The 24,472-nt window shown below is 44.8% G+C and overlaps 1 protein-coding gene across 1 annotated transcript in view; it reads left to right on the top strand.

Annotated features, from left to right (window-relative positions):
- Positions 1-24,472, top strand: part of CNGA4 (cyclic nucleotide gated channel subunit alpha 4) — a 456,695-nt gene that overhangs the window by 38,464 nt on the left and 393,759 nt on the right. Inside the window, exons 3-4 of the mRNA XM_069639616.1 lie at positions 5,622-5,725; positions 14,272-14,379. Of these exons, the coding sequence (XP_069495717.1) occupies positions 5,622-5,725; positions 14,272-14,379 (212 nt within the window). The remainder of the gene's footprint in view (positions 1-5,621; positions 5,726-14,271; positions 14,380-24,472) is intronic.

The following is a 24,472-nucleotide window of genomic DNA, read 5'->3' on the forward strand; positions in this document are numbered from 1 at the left end:
GTAATTCAATCTACTCGACATCTCTTTCTAGATTGTACAGCTTTGAAAGGTCCTAGGGATTTTTATCTAGGAAGATTCAATACCCTGGGAATTTTAGGGGCAGAAAATCTCATATGGTCTTGGTGTCTTGCCATCTCTAATATTAAAGATGGTCTTGCTGTGGCTGGATTTATCAAATTTTAAGATTTGAATGCGCCTGCCCTCTGATTAAACTGTTTGATAATCTGCATTAAGAAATTGTTGTAATTTTACTGTTATTTCTTTAAGATTGATGTTATGTAAAGAGAAACTGCTATTTACAGCAAAATCATTTAGCATTTTATACTTGCACTGAATTATTTTTATTGAAATGATTTGTTATGTGTTTCCCATTCTTAAAAAGGGATAATTGGGTCTTTAAGTATCTTTTAATATACATGAAATGTTTGTTAATGTATTTGTAAAGGTTTCTTTTTGTAAACCATATACAATAAAAATATTTTTTTTAAATGATGTGTACTTTTATAATCCGTTGCTTACACTGTTTTGTTTTCAGAGCGCTTCTTGGCAGCAGAGTTCTTTATTGGCTCATACTTATATTTTGTAAGAATAAACATTGTTCTCCTTGCAAGAGGTGAGCTGGGCCTTTTCCCCTAGTGGGTTGTATTTTTTCTGGTGTGTGAATTGTGGGATCATTCATTGTAGGATCATTCAACACCGCTCTATCAGTCTCCTTCTCCGTCATTCAACCGATGTAGTGGGTTTCAGTAGCTGCTTTCGCCGCCTCCTTCACCCCCCACTCCCACTATTCACTCTCACACTCACTCTGCTCTTGCTACCCTTCACCTCTGAAATCTCCAAAACCCTTGATATCCTTGTCCCTGCCATGCGGATCCGCATGAGGCCTGCTTCCAAGTGCAATAGTTGGTACAACTCCCACTTAGCCTCATTGAAACACAAATGCAAAGTTGCAGAACGGAAGTGGCTGGCTTCTAGCACACCCTGACAAACTGGCCTGTCGCCTGCACCAAAGGCAATATAGACTCTCTATCCACTCCAAGAAATGGGCCCATATCCAATCCTGCATCTCTGGAGCCACAAACAACATGGCTGAACCTTTCAAAACATGGAACTGGCCAATCCTACTGAAATCTCCACCTCTTCTCTTCCTTCTCAGGCCCTCTGCATGGCATTGGCCACCCACTTCACAACCAAGCCCCATGATATCATGTCCTCTCCCTTCTCTACACCTCTCCCTCCCCACCTACATGCCGGCCATCCCTGCCAACCTCTCCCCTCCCCATACTCTCCTCCTTCTCACCCATTGCACCTGATGAGGTCATCCAGACAATCTGCTCTACGAAAGACTCCTCCAAACAGGTGCTTCCATGCTACTCTAGAACTATCAAGAACAAAATTGCCTCTCTTGCTCCCTCTGTGGCTGAGTTCTGCAATCACTCTTTTGCCACTGGTTCCTTCCCTTTACGCCTCAAGCACTCCCTTGTGCACCCCCTCCTAAAAAGCCATCTGTGGACCCTTCCTGCCCGGCTAACTACTGCCCTATATCCACTACTCCTTTCTTGGGCAAACCCCTGGAGATGTTGGTCATCTCCCAACTAATCCATCACACATTATGTTGGCTGCCTTCACGACCACCAGTTTGGCTTCAGAGCATCAAGAGGCATGGTAACTGCTCTCCTGAACACCCGTGATGATCTGCTCTCAAACCTCAATTCGAACTCTCCTTCCAGCCTTATTCTCCTCGATCTGTCCTTTGCCTTTGATCTAGTTATCCTCATGTATAGGCTCTGTGATACCCTCGGCATCACGGACCAGGCACTGGACTGGTTAACCTCTTCCCTCTTGAACTGGCTCTAAGTGCAACTGGGCCCCTTTCTCACTTTCGCCTTGTGGCGTCCCTCAGGGCTCTATACTCTTGCCATGGCTCTGTAATATATACCTTGCCCTCCTTGCCCACTTGATCTCCACCTTCTCTCCTCATTTCCAGTGTTATGCTGATGACACACAGTATTCCTTTAAGCGTCTCTCCTCTTCCTCCTCTCCTTCCTTTCTCATTCCCCACTGTCTGACTGCTATTCAGGCATGGTGTACTGCTAATGATCTCTGCCTTAATGCCAGTAGGACAGAGATCATTCTCATTGGGAGCCCTACTCCCTCCTTCCTTCTTACTCTCTGGCCACCCTCCTTGGACTCTCTCCCCTCACCCTCGTGTGAGGCCAAAAACGTGGGTGTTATTGACTCCTCGCTCTCCTTCTCACCTCACATTGCTGACCTTGCCAAGAAGGCACACTATCAGCTTCACCACCTCAGAAGAATTCTCCCTTTCCTTATCTTCCAACAGAAACTCAATGCCTCAAGAGCTCTGGTTCTCTCAAGGCTTGATTATTGCAACAGTCACTTCCTTAATCTACCTCTCTCCTCACTCTGCACTCAACTATGCCTTGGCCTAAAGCCCAGGGATAGCATCTCGCCAGCCTTAACATCTCTCCCCTGGCTTCCAGTGGTTGCAAGGGTAAGATTCAAGAGTCTCTGTATCATCCACAAGGCTTTCTGGGGCCTGGGACCTTGCTACATTCAACTCTCTCTCCCTAAATACCTCCCTGCTAGAGTGCTTTGGTCCCCTAGCTCCATCTCTCTGCAGGCCAGGCGCTTCTCCAAGCAGAGAGTGAGGGGTAGATCTCTCTCTTTGGCTGGGGCTTCTCTCTGGAATGGCCTCCCCACCCCTCAGCATCTTGAGCTGGATCTCCTTAAGTTCTGAAAGCTCCTCAAGACCTTCCTTTTCTCCTCCTCCTTCCCTCTCCCCCTACCCTGCTAGTCTCCTCCTCTGCTACGACTGGTTGCCTGTGTTCCTTATGAGTCTCCTTGGGTTCAGGCCCTCCTTCGTCCAGTCACTGCCTACCAGCACTTGCCCTCAGGCACTCTTTCCCGAATAGCCTTCTGAGGCTGGACCTCCTCCCCATCCCCTGCCACTTTTACCTTATTCCTGGCTTCCCCTGGCACTTACCCTCCTGGGCACCCCCTTGCACTTCCCCAGCCCCGCCCCCCTCCAGCACTTCTTCATCTTGCCCCTTCCCATCCTTTCCCAGACGTGTCCCCCTCCCCTGCACTTCTTGACAGTGCACTTTCAATATCCAATTGTCACAAGGCCTAGTCGGACCGCTATTGCTGTTTTCCTCCATGCCCTGCCCCTCTTTTTGTCTTGTGGCACCTGGAAACACTCTCTGCTGTATAGGTGCCATACAAATGTTCAATAAATAAAAAATAAAACCATACAACAACTGAAGAGCGTATTCCATTTCTGGGGAACAAGATAGGAAGTGGGTGAGATCCTGGCCTACACATATCCCTGTATAGTTGGTGTTTGAGAGCTACTTAGATCCTGTAGAGAAAGGAAGCAGGACACAGCGTATGGGCGCACAGGACCCTCACAAGAGCTACAATGAAGGATAGTGGTAGCGCAGCCATGACGGTACGAATAGTTTCAGGAACTGAGGGCTGAAAGTGGACACTCTTCCCCTGTTAGGCAAGAAGTCAATGATCCCAAACTTCTATCCCAGTGAGCTCAACACTATATCATGGAAAGAAGTGTTTCATGAACAAAAACCTTTCAGAAGTGATTTGCCATTATATCCTTATGCAAGTGAGATGGCCACTTTATCCATAGGAAAGTGAGCTTGACCGGGGAAAGTAGGCTTGGCACTATATCCTGCAAGATGCAAGCACAGTCCTTCAGAAACAAGAAACATGTTGGGTGCTATAACGCTGAGGATGATCCAATAAGCATACTGTGTGCTGTATCACAGACACTGGGCATCATTACGTCAGTGGCGGTAAGGCAACAACGGCGCTGGTAGTGCTACCCGCGCCGTTGTTACCATGCCGCCACATTACGAGTTCTTCTCGCGGGTGCCGCTCTGCACGCGTGGTCAGACCAGGCGTGCAGAGCGGCACCCGCGAGCAGAACATGATGGTACCAACGGTACCGTTATGAACAGTACCGCTGCTACCATCCTCCCCATTCCCATTGAGCCCTATGGGGGCTCAAATTGGTGTGGGGACGTACCGGCTCCGGGTCCCACGAAAGGGAAATTACCGGGCTCTCCAAGGTCAGAATGTCCCGGTAATTCCCCTTTCGCGGGACCCAGAGCCGGACCCGAGTTTGGGGCCTCGTAATGAGGCCCACTGTGTTTAAATCAATGGCTCTGGGGTGAGGCCCCAGAGCCATTGATTTAAACACAGTGGGCCTCATTACGAACTCATACTCATTATAGTTTGTTCCCTTTTATTAACTAATTCCATGCTTGGAACAACCTTTTTAGTTTTAAACAAATACCTGTCAACAATATGCATTTATCCCAACCCCACCCTGTCAATGGTAATACATCCATTTGTAAGTGAAGTACTGTGTTGCATGCTTTGACTGTCTGCTCCAAAATGGTGTCAGAAGAGTAATGACAGAGCTTAACCACAAGATTCAAATCGGGCTAATCACAGACCCATCCTCGGTTCCTCGGATGCTAGATAAAGCTTCTCCCAAGGCATCCAGATCCGATTTCTGCACAGAGAGCTACACTATACCCCTTGGTAGAAATGCGTGTCTCGATGCACCTAAGAATCACTGTAACCAGGTGACCTATGGGTGGATACAACATGCCACTGACTTAGGGGCAGAGGTGGTCAAAGAAGAGTACACTGGGAATGTCGAGGTCCTACTCTTGAATTCTGGCTGGACAACCATACCATCTGATGATTGTACGTATTGCCTAACTCATCTGTGCCAGACCGCAAGGAAACGTAAATGGGTGAGAGAGGTTTTAGATCACGTCTTGTTCGGTGAGAGCACTGTGTGCAACAAAATGACCCAAATCCGAAAAGGGTGTTTGGTGTTTTAATCCTTATTGCTCAGCAATAAAACTTTCAGAGTTCCTTCTTCCTGGAATCTTGGCTAGAACGGGAACTGAAGGGTGTGGCTGCATCTGTTACCAACTCAAGGTTCTTTGTGTTTTCCATGGAGCAGGGACAGATCGAACTGCTTCTCATCTTACTGCTGCACATGGGGGGCTAGCGAAGATGCAGTGCTGTGCCTTTCCAGGTTCGTCTTGACTGGGGTTTACAACCAATTAAAGGAGTACTGCACAACTTGTTCAATCTGTTAAGTAATCTGACACTAACATACCAAGAGCACAATTGCAACTCCTTTCAGTGAATGGGGTACAATTCAGCCACATCGCTTTGGATAGGGTGGGAACTGTGCATCAATCAGGAAGTAGAAACAATACATTTTGTGCTACAAGATGTCCAGAGACTAAAATAGCACCAACAGAAGTTTCAAATAGTGAATACTTTACTTCAACCGAGTGGGATTCCCATAGTACAAATTAACTGATCTGACGTCCAGCTTTATGTCTAAGCTTATGGAAGAAGTTGAGTCCATCATGTGAATCAAAATAGAAACAACATCAAAGGGAATTTAAACTGTAGGCTTTCCATCCGTTCAAGAAAATCAAAGCAGGTTCAAAAACAGAGCAAAAAGAAAGGGGGTTCATAGAAACTATGAATGGAAAGTTTCAAAACAAAATCTTTACTAACCGCGTATTCCTTTGGCTTTATTTGCTGTTTAGAAGGTTCCCCAGGCATCCACAGGATTCTTCACCTTTGAGTTGGTGTATGATCAAAATTCAAGAGATGTAATTGAAATCCTGAAGGATGTGATTAACAACAAGAGGTACCTGTCACTGCCATCCAATTGATCAAAGAGATTTGAGAGAGAAAGGTTCTACTCCAAGAATCAGTCTACAAAACCTAAACAAAAGTGCCAAGTTACAAACCTTTAAGGTAGAGATTAGGAATGGCCTACTATCAACAATCGGCATGATGGCATGGGCCATATGAAGTAAAAGAGGTAGCAAGAGACACGATCCACAGAGTACGAACAGTGAACCCCAAAGGAGGTCTATCTAGTGACCTGGTACAGATCATGGAATAACCACTTCAACCATATTTTGATGACCAGCGCACTGAAAGCCCAGCAAGCCGCCTCCTGTTATTGTGAAGAACCTCAAAGATGGTCAATTGGCCTTTCCACCAGAGGCCAAAAGGACCAAAGTGATCCCTTGGAAAATCTTTTTGATTCTTTCTCTAAAAAAACAGGCTGCATGAAGAAATCTTTCCATCTCCTTCGAAAGCCCCTGGGAAAACTTGCTGCCAACTGTATCGGCTCCTGCCTCAAACCGATGGTATGGTAGGGCCCTCGGCAGCTGTCTGAATTCCCAATTTCAGAGACATAAAGCTGTTATGAGAACCATTGTTCTTCCATTTTAAAATGACCTTCATGTCGCGGCACTTACTACTAAGAGCAACAGTGCCTTATTCCTCGACTACATTGTGACTCGGGAGATGAACTATGAAGCATTAGTTGCTCTGGGGCTGACTGCTTTCAAGGCCGCTGGAATTGATCCTGTCACTCGGAAGGATGTGATGTGGGATCTGTTCATGAATGGTAACAATGAACCTTGTATTATTTCCCTCACAATTATGTGGAAAAAGATAGTACTGATTTTGGAGGGCTATAATGTTTATTGAGGATTCAGGGCTGGGGGAATGTGGGATTGGCGGATGAAGGGCGGCGAAATGAGGGTTTTATGGGGATGCTGTTTTCTTTTTACTTGGTTTATGTCGTGTTGAAAAGTCGCCCTTTTTGTACAACTGTGTAACACGTTAATACAAAATTTAAAAATAACCACTTCAGCCAAATTTGGATGACCAGCGCAATGAGAGCCCAGCAAGCCGCCTCCTGTTATTGAGTGGAACCACAAAAAAAAAAAACTGGCTGCATGAAGAAAAGTTTCAATCTCATTTGAAAGCCACGGGGAAAACTTGCTAACAACCCAGAAGGAAAGCCATACATGAATTTGGGGGAAAGGCCTGATCAGGGTATGATTGTGAGGTCATATGGTCATCCACCATCAGTGAGGTCATGCAGTGAATGGTCACCTGCCATCATGCTGGCTTCCAAACTAGATCTAACTTGGATTTTTGAATTGACTTTCGAAAGTGAATAGGTTGTCTGAATTCAAACCCTATCCAATATCCAGGATCGACAATTGATAGAAAAGCTGGGTCCCTCCACCATCATTTCCACCTTGGATATTACAGAAGGTTTCTAGGTGGAGCCCTTGCCCCTGTTGACAAAGAGAAGGGGATATATTCTATGCCCAAGGGTCTGTTCCTGTTCCCAGTGCATCCCTTTGGCCAGTACAGAGCTCCAGCAACATCCCAACGGCTGATGGATCATGTACTAGGACCTTAACAGCAATTTCCTGGGGCCTGTATTGATGACCTCATAGTACATATTGCATGGAACCAGCATTGCCTTAAGCCAAAAGACATTACAGAAGAAAAGCAAGGGCAAACATTGTACAATTTTCCTGATATGAGATGTCAGTTGGGGGAAACCTGGCATTGCCATGAGCCAAAAGACATCACAGAAGAAATAAAGAGGCATAAGCAGCAGTGGTCGAAGTGAGCAGGAGCGGTCGGGAGCGGTGCTCCTCTACTTTTTAAAATTACCTTTTACAGCTCCCATACTTTTATTTTAAAAAGAAACCGTTACGGAACGGATTCGTTTTAAAATAAAGGTGTAGGAAGAAGTTGACACTTACACTTTCAGTGCACTGCACTGAACGTTCCCTTAAACAGCAGGTTCAAGTGTTTGGGGGGGGGGTGTATTGTGTGTGAGAGGGGATGTGGTGATGGGGTTTGTGGGGAGCGGGGGGCAGGCCAGCAGGGAACGTAGCTCCACTACTTCTTTTCATACACTTCGACCACTGATAAGCAGTACAATTCTCCTAATGTGAGATGTTAGTTTGGGGAAACCTGGAACAGGTATTGCCAAGAGCCAAGAGATATTTAAAAAAAGATTGACAGACAGAGCTTGAACAAACCGATATATGTGGGATGCCAGTATTGGGGGAGTTGGAACAAGATGTAGCTGAAGTCAACAAAGTCGTATCATTGAAGAAATGCAATTTTGTTGTATCTAAGACAAATGTGAATGTTACAGTGAGACCTGATAAGAGTATCAGGTAGTGAACATTTTTGGGAAGAGATACCTGCCAGGAGAGTACACCAAGGGATATGCATGAGCCGAAAGGGAGATATTCCTGGCAGAAGAGTATACCAGGAAACCCATTTTGAACTGGTGTGTCAAAGAGCAGCTTTGTCATATCAAGTTGTTGTTGACATTGAACATTTTGCCAATCAGAGAATTAAAAAAGACTTCCATTTTGCCATACTTCAATCATTATTCGAGAAAAGACATTTGTTTACCCATCCTGAAAATTAGAAAAGACTTTCCTTTACCATATTCCAACCAGTGCTGTGTGTGAAGGCAGAAGGAAGCAAGACACAGACAACAGATTCAAATTATTACTCAAAACAAGTTTATTTAACTTAAAAGGTAGGGTAGAGTAAGGCCTAATTTGCCCTATGCTAAGGTGGGATTTCCCTACCTAAAGAAAACTACTAATATGTTGTGTCAGGCTGTCCAAATCAAGTATCTGTCTGTGTCTAAAACCTAAACTTGCCCTCACAACTAACTGTATACAATGTGTAGGGATGTCAGCCTCATAAGAATAGTGTTAACAGAAAGTTCCAAGCTCCTTTTTAAGCTGTTGCCTTAGGATCAGCTTCCCCAAGTTCAAAATAGTTCTCAGAATATTGAGGTTCCCATCCCCAAGAGTTCAAACCTTCTTGCTTCCAAAAATAATACAGTTCATTGGGACGCTTCCCAAGTCAGGCTTCTCTTGCCCAAGAGATCAAAACGTTTAGCTTTTCAGAAATAACACAGTTCTTTGGAACACTTGCCAAGTTGGGATTTCCTTCCCCCTAAAGTTCCGAACTTTCAGTTTTCAAAATCAGCACACTTCTCTGGGACACTTCCCAGTTCAGGACTTCTTTTCCCAAAAGTTCAAAACCTCTAACTTTCATAAAATAATACAGTTCTGTTTCTTAACTTCACTTTCTAATAGAGGAATGTGGCAACACATAAACCTATCTTCAAACCTTCTTTCATTGGCTTCTTCCAAATAGGGTACTCGGTCTAGGTGCAGTTGTCGGCCCACACGGCCCACCTATTACAGGTCGCACAACTGATATCTCTTCTTACTGCTTCCATCAACACGGAGCCACCGGTTCCATCTGACAATGATGCTTGGTTGATTCCTCAGTGTCACATTTTTCAGACACTGTCCCGTGGCTAGCTCAGACACTTTGCACTTTATTAGCCTTGTTTGTATTCCTTTGGCTCTTGCCAACACGAATGTCTTTTAAATTGCAATGCCGGGCCCCCTCTTGACATTGGGCCAACCTTTAGTTTCTAAAGTTCATACTCTCCTTGGCATTCTCTTGGCTTTGCCACTACTTGTTTCATAATCGGTATTCTTGACTTTACTTTCATGCACTACTTTGCTTTCATTCCATTTGTGAGCATTCAATTGACTTTTCAATCTGTGCTGCATTCACACGTTCTTTCAATACTTTTCCTTATGTGTGGTATTCATAAATTTCAGTTCACTCAATATCAGTATTCACAAGTGCTTTCAATACTTTTCACTCTGTTCTGTATTTATAAGTACTTTCAAGTAGTTTCCATTGGTGCGATATTGGTATTCACAAGTGCTTTCAATACTTTTCAATTCATTTGATATCTTGACTGTTAGGCAAGATTGTATGCAGTACCCTTTGGGTGCACTATAATAACCTTGACCTCCTGGCAATAGGGACCCAACCTTTGGTGTAAGTCTGAACTATGTAGGTTGGTAGTGTGGCGAGCAGCCAGGCTTATCTCGAGAGGGGTCAATGTGAGAAGTAATGTTGTGACAGAGTTTCACAGTACAGTTATTCAAATAAACACTTACACTCAATGTTTCTTGATTAAACAATTATTAATTTATTTAACAGTCAGTTATCTAAGCCTTCTTCAGAAGGGAGCAATATATATGTAACACGCAAAATACACTTCAAAACGCACACTTCAGATGATACCCATTGGGGATGGCACACAGACACTTCCTACACCCTCAGGTGAGTTAAATAGCTAGGACACTGTGGACATTGATTCATCACTGGTACATTTAGAGCAATACTGAGTTTGGTGCAAAGAAATAAAACAAAGGTTAACAAATAATTCATAAACGGGTAACTACTTTCAAGAACCTTCCAAAGCAGAGGAAATTAACCCTTTCCTGGGGGAAGGCCAAAGCACAAAGTGAGAGGTCAGAAGAATCATTAATCTGCCAATGTTAATTGCACAATGTCTAGGGGACCTTAAGATCTTCTTTGCAGGTAGGTAAAAAGTCTTGCACAATGTTTTTAGAAATGTTTGTAGAAAATAGAACACTTGAAGGGTCACAAGCTGGGAGGCTTGTGAAGGGCAAAGCTTTAGCAACTCTGCAGGGTAACCAAGACAGGTCTCAACTGGGGGCAAGTAAGGCTACAGAACAAGAGGTAAGTTCTCTTAGACTGTACAGTACCTTTGGTTAGAAGAAATGGTTCCAGCTGGCTTCTGTTCCTGTACAGCTCTGCAGATCCTTTTGTTCTTGGGCCTTAGTCATGGGGACAAGAGAGAGAATTTCTGGGGATTCCTGCTCTGCAATGGGACGGTCTGCGGCAGCAATGGGCAAACTTCAATTGAGCGGTCCTTCTTTGTTTCAGCTCCTCGCGTCTGACAGCAAATAGCAACACAGCGGTTCTCGGATACCACTTCAGACTTTCCTTGCTTCTGGGGTACAGCGCTCTGTTGAGGTGGCTCAGGCTTGGCCAGTCCTGCATCAGGGAAGTCCAGAGGATCTTCCTAGCGCTCAGGTCCGACTTAAAAGCAACGCACACAATCTGGTGTTCCTCTCCCTGGCTCTTCGGTTCCAGCAGCAGTGGAAATACAACCAGCTTCGAGAGGATGTCCAGATGGGTTTACTTTGGAGTTGATTGGTCCCACCAACTCAAAGGGAGAAGTCGTCCTTGCCGGGTTTCTTTAGTCGAGGTGAATTCGGAGCTTCAGTACTGCAGCAGGGCTTCACCGGGCAAACCAACGGTCCAGGAGTTGCAGCAGGTGTCTCTTCCAAGTTCTTCTTCGGATTCCTTCATCCAGTGGTTGACTCTGCCTTTCAAGCCAAAAAGTCTCACCTTTTATGCAGGTTTCTCCCATTCATTCCAGCCTAGCTGTCAATCACACAGCAGGGTGGCTGTCCTTACCGGACAGTCAGCCAGCCAATCACCTTTGGGTGCATTCCTGTGACCAAGGGGATTAAGCACAGGGAGCTCCCTCAATTTCTGCCTCTGCCAGACATACTGGAGCCAGAGGCGTGCTTCACTCGTGAATCCCGCCAAAGAGAAAACGAACAAAGGGACCAAATCTGGTTTGGCCGCAGACTAAATCTCAAGAAGGACCTTTCCAACAAGAAATGATGAAAAAAGAAGACCAGGCCATTTTGACAAAATGGGCACCCATGGGTGCCTTACTGCAGCTGCGGATGCAGCCTGCGGTAAAAACACACAATGGTAGTAAAAAGTAAACCACTGCCACCAGCCATTAATTGTAGAAAGGGTAACATACAATGTTTTAAATGAGAAGCTAGACAAAGGGGATACTAAGTAACCCCTCCAGCACTCTATGGTAAGATAGTGTGTGCTGGGTCTAGAAAGTTACAAAATGTAAGTAAAGTCAATTTCACTTCACTGCTCTTGGAAACAGTAGTTTATCCAAGAGAAGGTATTTAAACCTTTGGGAAATCTAAGAGACTTCCCTGTGCCACTGCACTGAAGGTGCTGTGTGACACGGTATCAGGTAATATTATCCCCACCAAAAATATTGCTGTATATATATGGTAATCGGGAACAGCCATAGGTGATATTTTTAGTGGGGATATTATTTGGGGTTATTGGGAGCGGGTGTTGCGGGGGTGTCCCCTGCTCCCTTTAAAATAATATGGTGGTTGCAGGAGTGTCCCCCGCAGGTTCCATGCCTTAATATCGATGCTAAAATATGGCGATATTTTTGTATGCCGATATTTTTGCGGGGATATTAACACATGGAACCGTGTGACACAATGTAAAGATGATGCCTATGGAGTTTGTCAAACTCCAAAGTCAAAAGAAAACACAGAGAATGAATCACATGAGAGATAAAAAGTCCTAAAGCCCAGCAAAAGAGTCTCTAACGTAGAAGGGAATTAGCACATTTCTGAGAATTATCCCTTACATTGACAATACTTGTACCGGTATTCAACAGTACTTTTAATCACTTATCACTCACTCAGCAGGACTTGTTATACGTTACTGGAGCATCCTGGTTGGAGTGTGTATTAGCTTCACATTCACCAGTCGCTCACGGCAGAGTTCTCCCTCTTGGCGTCCTTTGCGTCGGGCTCCTCCAGGCTCCGGCGGCTTCTCGGCTTCTCCAGACTCTGCCTTTCCCTCACGGTCTGGACCGCGCATTCCCCCGTTCTCCTGGCTTCCATTGGTGGCAGCTGCAGTCACGGTGATAGCAAGACCTCTAGACCCTAGCACAGCCGACCATAGCTACAGCTTCCCCTTCTCCGGCGCCGCACTGCTCCAGCCACTTGGGTCTCCATCTTCCTTTTCTCCAGCCTGTTTGTCATCTCTCAAAATGGCTGCCATTTTTATTTCATCAGCTGCGTTAAGTGACCCCAGGTGTGGGTCATTAAGTTCTCTTGCCTGACTTTGAGGACTCCATTAGGCAGGCATCCCTGGCTGCTCTTCTGGTATGCCTCCATAGCCCTCTTCCTCGTCTCAGTACCAGAGTGGTGTTTGGCACTGTCTGATTTCATAAAAGAAGCATTTTCACCTCTGTTTGTTTGGTCTCTGATATATGTGTGTGTTAGTGAAATGAGGATGTGTTCTTCAAGTTGGTCTCTTCCTCATCCCGGTACCAAGGTGTTGTTTCCAGGGACTAGTTTGGAAGGAGGAAAAAGGAAAGTGTTGACAATATCCCACAAAGGCTTTCGGGATTGAGGGCTCATTATGAAAGGGAACAAGGGGGATACCGTGTCTCATCCAAAGACGTCTTCTTTCCATTCCCCAAGTTCCCTCCAGCCAGGTGATCCTCCCCCGCATATCCACCTCCAGGGTTGGGATCCAAAAGCGATGTCCTTTCCCTAGACACCTGAGAGGGGGATTCTGGGGAAAAATAATTGAGGACGCCTTCAGGGTCCCCACATGTGGAAAAAACATTGTTTGGCCATCCTGAAAACCTAGGGGAGACTTTCACTTTTTATATTCCAACCAGTGTTGCGGAAGAGACATTTGTTTTGCCATCCTGAGGAAAGTAATGGATGAAAGAGACATCGTCATTGTCTTTAATAGACTATTGTTGAAACAGAACATGTTGAACAATTTTCCTGAAACAATTCAGGGGAAGGGAACCAACCCCTGGACACAAGGATTGTTTTTTGTTGAAGTTATGTGTTTAGGATTTTACACATTTTGGTTGAATTGAAATCAGAAACATTTACCCTGCACCTTTTGATTGTGTATATTAGTGTGAGGGTCAGCGATAGGCTGGACATAAGGTCAGCCTGCTTTAGTTTTAGTTTGATGGGAAGGGGCATTCCCTTTAGGATTGGGAAAGATAGGCCTTTATCCACACTCCTTTCTGTTAATATAAATGCCAGATGTTGAGCACATCACAACTTTGTGTCCGCCTCTCATTCCTGACCCCTCACAGAGGCTACCTGACTGGGAGAGGTATGTATGTCCAGAAGTGAGTCCCGAGTTTTCTGTGCCAAGCGAGTCAAGTGGCACTTCATGGATGAAGCTCGATAAGGAGTGCTTTGGGTTGCTTGAGCCCTCGTAAAGAGTGGCATCGATGTTAAAATGGATTGCCCATTTATGGCAAGGTGAAGATTGATCTAAATTTGGTTGGTCCTTCTACACATAGGGTGCATAAGCAAAATAAAACAATGGCATGGAATGTCTCCTAGAGGTCGCCCTTGTGGTTTAGAAGCATCTCCATCTGCCATTTTTTGGTTTCATGCTCTGTACTTGGATTCTAAGATTCTAAGACCATACTTCACATCTATGATCTGTGGTTTCATTAAGCTTTACCCCCCTCCCCACTAACATTGCACTCCACGCATGCCATCCTATTCATGTACCATTAAGGGTTTATCTGTGATCCTCTCACTCAGTGTTCTGTTTTACTCAGTTGCTCATTGCTATGTGTCTCTTAACTTCCAATATATTCTCTTTCTCCAGCTCCCCAAAGAAGACCAGGATTCTGGATCCCTCTGGAGACCGGTATTACTGGTGGCTCAACATAATGGTGATTCCTGTCACGTACAACTGGGTCATCATTATAAGCAGGTGAGGATGCTGGATATGCTGGGACGATGGCACGCGGGGGCGTACGAGTGGGCTCAGTGTCCACTCAGTGGTTGTTATCAAAGCCCCCTGAAGTCTTGGTAGAATGTCTGGAACTCTCCGTTTATTGTCTCACTCCCCATTTTATGCTCACACTTCTTCCGCTAGCCAGTCCGGTGCAAGCGGGACACCACCCGATACATACAGCCAGAAACGCTGCTGGCTACTCCGCTGTGAGAAGATTTACGGCGCATTAGTAACATCCCCGGGACAGGCAACAAATCTTGTGTTCGGTCTGAAGTTACCTGTAGGGGGCTGAAGCTCCACCCGCAGTACCTCATTCTTGGGGCTGCAGCCCCCCAAAAGTGTCCAAAACCTGAAGCCAGGCTTTTTCTCCTGCAGTCCATGGTCCCTGGAATTTCATTCCCATGTCTTTGTCTTCTCCCTGATGCCCTTTCTTTCCGGTGCATCCTTGAACCATACTTTTATAAACTCTCTTTTTATATGTAGAAAAGTTTTTCTCCTCGCTGGTCTCTTCTTCCCCTCGTTTTAAGTTTATTTAAGTTTTTGTAATTTTGGTTCTTCTTTGTTCTTCTTCACTTGGTTGATTGTGTTCCCAATATTTTGTCTATTTTATTTGTTTAAATAAAATATAATCTTTTCTTTTATGGCTCCCTGTGGCTCCTTGTGGTTAGGAGTTGTGCTTTATTGAATGTCCTAAATAAATAAACAATATACGTACCAATTTTATGAAAAAGTGGTCACAGGGAAAATAATGGGGTTTCAATGATTATTAAAAGGCTTCTTTGCAGGGCTGAATAAACCAATATTAACCTATTCGGTGGAGGGCAGCAGTTTTCCACCTCTGGAATTAATATGGGTGACTCTTTCAACCAACCTACGCTTCGAGTAGTGCATTGCCGTTTGCTCCGGAACGCTAAAGTGGACAGTCTGCACTAACATTATTTATTTTTAAGAGTATGCAAGAACATTGGTCCTAATGACACGATTGAAATCACTGCAGTTTGCATGTTTTTGGTGATCTGTTTAAAGTTCTGTGTTGAATGGCGATTGTCATGCACATTTCAAATGCCCTAAGCACAAGCAGGCCCTGTTTCTACTGCAGGATTCATGGCTGCCAATGCTAGGCTCTTCATGAGGGAAGCAGACAGGGAATTCCCAACGCAACACCTGTTTCCTTCCTAGGAGATGATCTTGCCTCGTGGCTAAATTAACAAGGATGCAGGGCTGTAAGTGGGCAGGGGCTTGCCGAGCCTGAGCCCCAGCAGTCTCCCAAAACCTCAATTGAGCCGGGTCTCACAGCCCCCTGACAACCCTGACATTCACTGTCTAGCCAGAGTTAAATTGCACTGTGCTATTCCGTATGTGTTGGATTTCGTTTCTTTCATTTAATAGACTACGGCCCTCATTATGAGGTTGCCGGTAGGCCGCTGGTCCAGCGGCCTACCGGCAACCTCGTCTTACCGTTTCAGGCGCCCGATATCCCGGTAATACTAGGATATTACGGGCAGCGGCGGAACGGTAAGCTCCCATTCCTAAGGAGGCCCATAGGACTCCATCAGAATGGGAACACTGAAGCACCGGCTCTGTCAACAACGGTGCTGGTGCTTCAGTGAATTATCTGCCAGGCCTGCAGGTAGTTCACTGCCCCTACCGTCGGAGTGACCCGGTCCGGAAAAGGTGCTGGTAACTGTTGTTCCCAGCTCTGCTTTCCAGAATGGGTCACTCGTAATGAGGGCCTATGTGTCAAGCAGTCTCTTGAATGAAACAAATGAAATTGAGCATACATTAAATAGCACAGTGCAATGAGACACAGGTTTGTCACTAGCAGGTCTCAGTTTCGAATCCCCAGCGCGGGACAGTAAAAAAAAAAAAAAAAGGTATCCGGACAGCTTTTGTTTTTTATTGCCCTGTGCTGGGGACACTTCAGGCCACATCCATCATTTAGGTCATGCCCACTCGTTGCAGCCTCCCCTCGATGTCTCACCCCACTTAAAGCACTGCTAGGATGTGCTCAGCTCTTTTCTGTCCCTCTTTCTTGTTTGAGGTTTGCAGATTGGCACTTGCCGTCATGTTTTCTTGGAGCAGTGCTGGATGGGGCCCCAGGATTGAGCACGTGCCGCCAGATAGGTCACGCTTACATGCAGAGCATTGGCACGCGCAATAAACACCATGCGACCCACATTTTGAAGCATTTCTTCAGGATTTGAGAGCATATGCTCCTTGTCTCTGCTGAAGGGATCTCTTTCTGAGGCGCAGGACTCCTTCCACAACTTGGCGCAAAGACAGGGGAGCCAAAGGAGCACCTTTAAAGGAGAGGGGGTGCTTCACCACTTGATAATTCTGACCCTGTCTGGCTCCTTGGTTCCTTTCAGTGTGCATGCCACATCCTATTTATCTATCACAATATCCTTATCTCCCTTAAAGCCCCATTCAACAACCAAAACTAACTATGGGTCGAAAGCGCCCTGCTCAGCCAAACATATGCAGCCTGTCTAAGTGGCGAGAAAGTACTAAAAATGTGACAAAAATAAGTTTGAGATCAGAACACTGTCATCTTTTGGTCGTCCCAAGTACAAACTGTCTCACAAGAGACTCCCTTTTGACGTCGGCACTGCTGGATCACTGGAAATAGTCCGAAAAACCCCTCAAAAACGTATCTGTTTCCTTGACCTTTGGCCACATGACTTCTCGCCTATTCCCCTTGGTTGGTTTGTCTTGACACTTCACTGGTATGACACCTGCACTAAGATACAGGTTCGCTTGATTGGTTCCCTCTGGATGCGAGGTTTAAATTATACATCAATCCAATCAATCCATCAATAGTTGCCCTCTTGCGCCACCTGTAAGATAAAACTATGTAGCCTCAGTAGATGGCGCTAAAGTGCTATATATGAGCCAGACATATACAGCCTCTGTAGATGGCGCTAAAGTATGGTGACCAGATGTCCCGGTTTTCCCGGGACAGTCCCAGGTATTGCAAGGGTGGGTGGCTAAGGTCCTGGTTTTTGCCGGGACCCAATTTCAAAATCGGGCCCAGCGCGACTCTGCCTGCACGTGATGTGGGATGTTTCAACCCACTAGTCCAGGCCCTGCAACATTACTGAGCATTGCTTGCAGCAGAAACATCAGAATGGCCACCAGAAAGCATGCTGCTCGCTAAAGATCACCAGAAAGTGTGCAGTAAACATCTGAAAAATAGGCCGCCATCCACTTTTGCCTATGTCAGTGGTAACACAGGAGACCACTGCCAAAACCCATCATTTGGCTGCCCACAGAGCAAAATCATTGCAAAAGAAACACAGAGCTGTTTTAAAAATCTGTTTTTCCCTGACTGTCAAATTTGCAAAAATCATGGCTCACAAACCATCCAAAAAGATCCAACCTCCTTGTTGGGTGGTGAACATCATTCTACTTCAAGAATCCACATAACATATACTCATGCTGACATTATATTTATCAGAACAAAGTCCACTTTTGAAGATGGTTGCTGGACAGAAATCTGTCAAAAATGGGTCTAATACCGTTACTCACCTCTGTCAGAAGCTGGCGATTTTAAAACCTGTCATGTTTAAAATTGTACATTGAACTCAAACTATGCCAAAGAAAGACATGCTCACAGAAGCCTAAGAGGTGGATACAATTCAAAACCATATTTTAAAAAGGTTTGAAGTAAGAAATTGGTTGATGTATTTGTTAAAAAGGACAAGACAATTTCAGACATTGTGTTTAAAAGTTAAAGCTTTCCACACTGAGCTTCAAAGACATTCCACACCCTTTTACCCAACAAAGGAATATTCCCCCTGCTCTCTACTAAGAAACTGGCCGGCTGGTGTGAAAGGAACTAAGAGGGGCACTCTGGCATGTTGCTCTGAGTAGAGACAATGGAGTCCTTGAGCTGAATGGAAATGCTAATTTGGGTGTGACTGACAACTGCTCTGGCAGGAAGACAAGCCATGTGACTCTCTGACTCAGCCAAGATCTTGGAGGCGGGCTAGACTGAAAATGTGGATTGAAACTGGAGTAAATATATATATAGACTTATAACAAATTATAACAAATTGTTATAGACTTATAACAAATTATAACAAATTGTACAGAACTTGGAGATTATTAAAATGAAAAATTCGCTCACAGTTTAAAACTAATCTGGAATCTGTGCGACATTCAGAGACTGAACCCCGGAAATGTTCATATTCTAGCTCTGGTGATTATGCTAGGAACATGAAAAATTACAGGAATATGCCCAGAGTGTATGTGCATGTACGGTTAAAAATTGTACAGATCCGAAAATGTGTAACCGCTCAAAAGCGCGAAAAACTGTCATTTGTGGACCAAAACTCGTAGGAACCTGAGACTTTGACAGAAACGTACCTTAGTCAATCTATCATGTAAATATGTATTATGAACAAGTTGTGCATATTGTAAATATGTTTTTATGAAAAATAAGATATACTGTACAGAGACAAAGGGGAGGTTTTCTCTCTGAGCCATAAACATGACACATGATGGCACACTGTTCCTTCCTCAAATCAGCAGAGGGGAAATTCTCTGACCTATCAGATCCTCAGAGGGTTGGGCATAGACAATAAGCCTCCTCACCCACTTTGGAAAATGGATAAATAGGGACTGTTGACCCACAGACACACACTGTTCACTCATCAACTGATCCCCTGGCGAAGCACCCGGCAGGAAGATCCAGACTCCAGAACCAGACTCCAGATCCGCACTCTAGAACCAGACTCTAGAACCCTGAAGCAGAGGCCTAATCCAAAAAGCTGAACCCTTTTCAGACAGCCTTTAAAAATCTTGCAAACCTGATTTAACCCCTAACTTCCACGGGGCCTAACCTAACTGATCCAACAGCCTGGCTGAGCTGTTTTTTTGCTACTGGCCAAGAACCGTGCTAGAACCCAAGATCCAGATCAGTCCAGCAGAGCTGTAACCCAGAACCCGTCAGACCCAGTTAAGAGGCCACGCAGACCAGAGTACCTTGCTGAGAGCACAGTCCAGGTGCCCTGAAGCCTGTCCCGTGCCGAGCAAAGTCCAGCCAAACCCTTGACCAGATCTTTGACAGGCCCATTCCAGTCCAAAGCCATAGTTGTAAGTATTTAGTGTAGAACTGCCCATAACCAACCTCTTAGTATTAAGTAACCCAATCCAACCATTCCAACCTATCCATAACTGCATTATTGAATCTCTTTTGTCTATCCTAAATTCTTCTCTCCTCCACATAATCCTTGATAATTGTAGTGATAATCATCTTGGCGCTAATATCTATATATTCTGGAGAAAGGCAATCGTCTCGTGCAGACAGAAACCATCCGGAGGCATCTCTGGATAGGTGGCTGGGCTGTCGTGTAGTTAGACTCTTTAGTGTTAAGAAATCTTTGTTCCAAATCTTCAACAGCGCATTTTTCATTTGAGATTTTGACTCCTTTTTGAGAAAAATCGACCTTTATTAAAACCTCTGTAACTTTTGAACCGTATGTGCTAGGAACGAAATTTAAATGTCATTTTGAAGGTAACATCCCAACAAACCAACGACGACATACCTACTCCTTATCATTATTCTGTAATCGCATTTCCCGCACGCAGAAAAGTTGCCGCAAATTTGCATTTGGTTCAAGTTCGCCCCATGTAAAAAAAACAGCTATTTCTTGATTTCATCTTCTGTATTTCGTTTTCCATCTGCTAATCATTCTACAATCATTGCTAGTGTTGACCTGAACCAATCCAAAGCAACTCTCACTAGTTCTGAATCCCATTTAGCGAATTAAAATCATTTTAAGCATTTTTCCTTCAATTCAACCACATTTAAATGCCATTGACCTGTTTTAAAATCATTACTGTTCTCTCTAAGCTTGCTGGGGGGAAGTGGGATTGAAACTGCAATTGTTGATTGTTATTCCTGATACCTGTGTGCCCTCATTCAATCTCTTCATATTGCATAGTGGGGGGAGTGAGTAGTCACAGGGGAAAGAGTGATCACATTGTCATATCGATTCTATTTCTGTGTTGCATTCCTTCCTATCATTGCAATTTCTTGAACCCATACAAGGTATTCTCTGCTACTTTAATCTTCCTACTCCTAATTGATTAAAGAGATTGTTGATATTGTAATATTACCCATTGCTGATCATTGCTCATATTCATAAGTGTGATATTCAGATATTATTCATATTCATAAAAGTATAATCTACATATTGTTCATTTCTTCAAATAAATCTTTTAATTTGCAAAACAAACCTATTTCTTGGTTCAGTGAGACCAGGGGGATTCAAATAGAGGGGCGTTATATAAGGGTACATCATCCAGAATTAAACAAACTTTTGACATAAAAATATATAAATAAGGGTTTCCATTAGGCATCCCATACTAGCCATTGACTTAGTTGGAGTGCTGGATTGAAATCACTTACAGATTGGGGGCTCGTGGCTGGGATTTCTGGATTAGACCTACCACTTATGCAGCTTAATACAGTGTGCTAACTGACAGGATACATAAATCCTGTTGGGCTACTACGCTGTGTTACGCTGTAAAAGAACCCGTCAAAAGGGAACGCTCTAAGGAAATGGTCTGTTTTGCAAAGATTAAAAAAAAAACTTCAAAAAAAGTCAGGAAGGAAATTAATATTTCCAAAATGGTGACATTGGTAGACATCAAGATGGCTAGAGAGCACATTTACATAAGTTATTTGTGAGAGGTGAGTGGACTGAGCAGGACCAGAATGTGTGTTTGCATGCAATCACACAACAGATCACTGCAACAGGGTTGGATATCTGGAGAGATCAGGGTCCCTTACATGTGGCCTTGAGTGAACTTTATATGGCCAGGTGTCAGAAAATGAAAGCAGGCAGTATATAGTTAAAATGAAAGAGGATATGGGTATCCTGCAGCAGGAAAAGGCAGAACAGGATACCAGAATTCTGGCCTTGCAGAAGGAGTACCAAGAAGGTTTGGACTCTCTACTGCAGAGCCAGAAAAAGTTGGAGCAACAACTGGATTTCAACAGGGCACGCACAGAGCAGGTAGCCACCCTGCAAAGCCACGTAGATAGAGAGAAGGCAGAGAGCAATAAATTGATTTTGAAAGACCTGGATCCCCAGGCAGAGTTTGATGAAGAGCCCCAGAAAGCTGGTGCCCTTAAAAGACAGAGGGATGACCTGGCGGCACAGAGGCAGGCTCTTGCGCAGGAAAGGGACACCTTCGGCCAGGAAGTCTGTCACTTAAAAGGGAAACTGGAAGAAAATCACCTGGCCATCCAGGGACTGGGTGACCTCCAAAAAGAGCATGCAAGATTTTTAGAGCACACCAGGAGGGTGGAAGATGCTCTGGCAAGGAAGGAACAGGCCAGTATGGACGACTCGGGAGGTAACCGTCCTGCAGCAAAGACTGGCCCAGTACTCAAAAGCAACCCAGGAAGCACAGGGAGAAAATGAGGCTCTCTGTGAGAATAATGACAAGCTCCACAGGCAGATAGCCATGCAAGAGAGACTGATAGAGACTAGTAAGGCCTTGATTGAGGAACAGAAAGCTCAGGTTCTTGCATGGCAACAGGGAGCAGGGACTGATAGAGATGAGGTTCACTGGGAAAGGGAAACACTTGAGCATAACCTCAGGAACCCTAGTACCAGAGGCCTTCATCTCTCCCAGTCCCTGGACTCTGCCACCCCCATGTCCACTGGCGCACATGAGCCCAGGGCCACGGGGATGGCAGATTACTATCCAGTCAGAAGTATGGGGCTCATAGACCAGTACCTCCCAGGAATGGATGGGCGGGTACCTGGGTATGGGTACCCAAGTAATGGATATGCCGGCAGATCGGATTACCGCGGCCACCCACGTTGTCTGTTGAAAGAGTTACGGAGGTTTAAGTACCTTCATGGTCACAACTTACTTTATTGTCGCGGTTAATGCTTTTCGACGGGAAAAGTTGTTTTACGACACGGTCGAGACTTAGACAGAGACTGGATAGCGTTTAATTTTTCAATATAGGCGATAAGCTGCTACTACTCATGTACTGAGCCCAGATTGAGGCTCGTCCTATTAAGTTGGGGACTGAACGTCTGGTGATTTTCTGGCGACGGAGTACCCCTAATGGTGTGTCCGTGGGAGTAACCCACGGTTGGGTTCTCTCCCTACAGAACCACAGGAGACGTAATGTGAGCTCTGTTGGTGCATTCTACATATTCCTTGTTTCCATCTACATTCCATCTGACTTCACCGGACCATAGTGCCCCTGAAGAATTTCTGTTTACTGGATTTTACACAGAAAGAAACATGTCGGTTGGGGAATGTTTTGTTATTGATGAACATTTTAGAAGTTAGATCCACCTGAGCCATAAAAGTTCATAATAACATGGAATAGGCTCAATGGTGTTAAACCTATGGATCATATCAATAATGGATTAGACAATGTATATTGAGGTTTTAGATTGTTTGAGTTTTATTGATGATATATTGTTTTATCATTGTATGGATTGTGAATGAATTTTCGAATGGTTTGTGTATGTATGTGGTATGGTTGAAGTGTGGTTGGATGTTTTTTTAGATGGGGATGATGTATCAGATCAGTCCAATAATGAACTGGAGGGATTGATCAACGCAAAATATTTTTGATACTAATGTTATTGTATGTTTTTACTATCAAGAATTGACCTTTTCTAGTGATTTATTTAATAAATGTTAATAAATAAAAAAGACTTAATCATTTGAGCGTCTACTGGGTTGAATTTAATTGTTTCACCTCAGAGTGTTGTTTTTGTTTTTTGATAGACGCTTCACGACTGTTCTGTGTACTCGGAGATGAGTATGATTATGTAGGCTTTGTCATTACATCAATAGTTGTCACCTGAACACTTCAGTGCTCTGACCTTTTAAGTTTACTTTGTGCATGTTCTATCCAGGTCAGGTCACAGTACTTAGATATCCCTGGTATCCCCTGTTACTCCTGTGTTTTGGTTCAGTGGGGAACTCCAGGAGGGTAGGACCACTAAGGGCATCCTAAAAACCTCTGCCCAGCTAGGACAGCGGGGGGAGAGGGTACCCATCAAATCCTGGGAGCAAGGGGGAATAAGAAGATTCCTCTGAGCGCCCCAGGACACATGAGACTAGGTCCCAACATTCTGCCAGCCATTCCCAGGCTCGCAGAATCCGGGAGAACCTAGAAGACCAGACAGGCACCTCTGGGAGCAGTGCCTCCGAGTCAGAGGAGGATTAGACCAGGGATACCCGAACCAAGAAGGCCAATAAGGCAAAAAAGGGCCTTGCTTAAGGACCCCTTAAAACAGATCAAGGCAATAAGGAGCGTCATCACGCCTTATCATAAGAATGCTAAGTATTCTGTTTGGGAACACTTAGAGCTCTTTGAGCAGATGATGGAAACTTTCCATCTGAAAGACAGCAGTAGCTGCATTCAGTATGTGAAATGGACCTTTTCACCAGGGCACCCATCTTGAAGCATTTTTCTGTTCACAGAAATCCCCAAGAGGCTCGCAAGGCAGCCTACAACTTGCAATGTGGGGACGATCAGGCCCCACAAGAATTTGTGCAGGAGTTAAAGCGTGCCTTTGCGCAGACTACCAGAAGGGTGCGCACGGACAGCAAAGAATGTGTCAATACTTTTTTCCATGCTCTACCAAAATACATCATGACCCAGCTAGTGAGAGATTTTCATGAGAAAAGATCACTAGACTGGGTCATTGAACAGGCCACCCGGATCTATGAGGTGCAAAAGCCCATAGACAACAAGAATACTCAAAAAAGCCCCAAAACAACCAACCCCCATGCTGCTGCTAAGGTGGCAGAGGTAAAAGTTGCCCCCATTTTAGATTTGGAGATGGGGGGCCTAAAAACTTGCCTGCACAACAGAATAATCCCAAGCCCAGAAGACCCTCGGGCCAGTCACAGACAGGGAGCAAATGGGATCCCTCACTCCCATGATTATGTAAGTCCCTGCTACAAGGGGAACAGACCCATCCTGGGTTATGTGTGGACTTCTCCAGCCCAAGGGGGCGATCCAACCAGGCACCTAACCCAGGGAAATTCCCTCCTAACTTCCCTCAGGAGGGCA

Source organism: Ambystoma mexicanum, chromosome 7q, assembly GCF_040938575.1.
Source record: "Ambystoma mexicanum isolate Mex_15411 chromosome 7q, UKY_AmexF1_1, whole genome shotgun sequence".
Taxonomy (NCBI): domain Eukaryota; kingdom Metazoa; phylum Chordata; class Amphibia; order Caudata; family Ambystomatidae; genus Ambystoma; species Ambystoma mexicanum.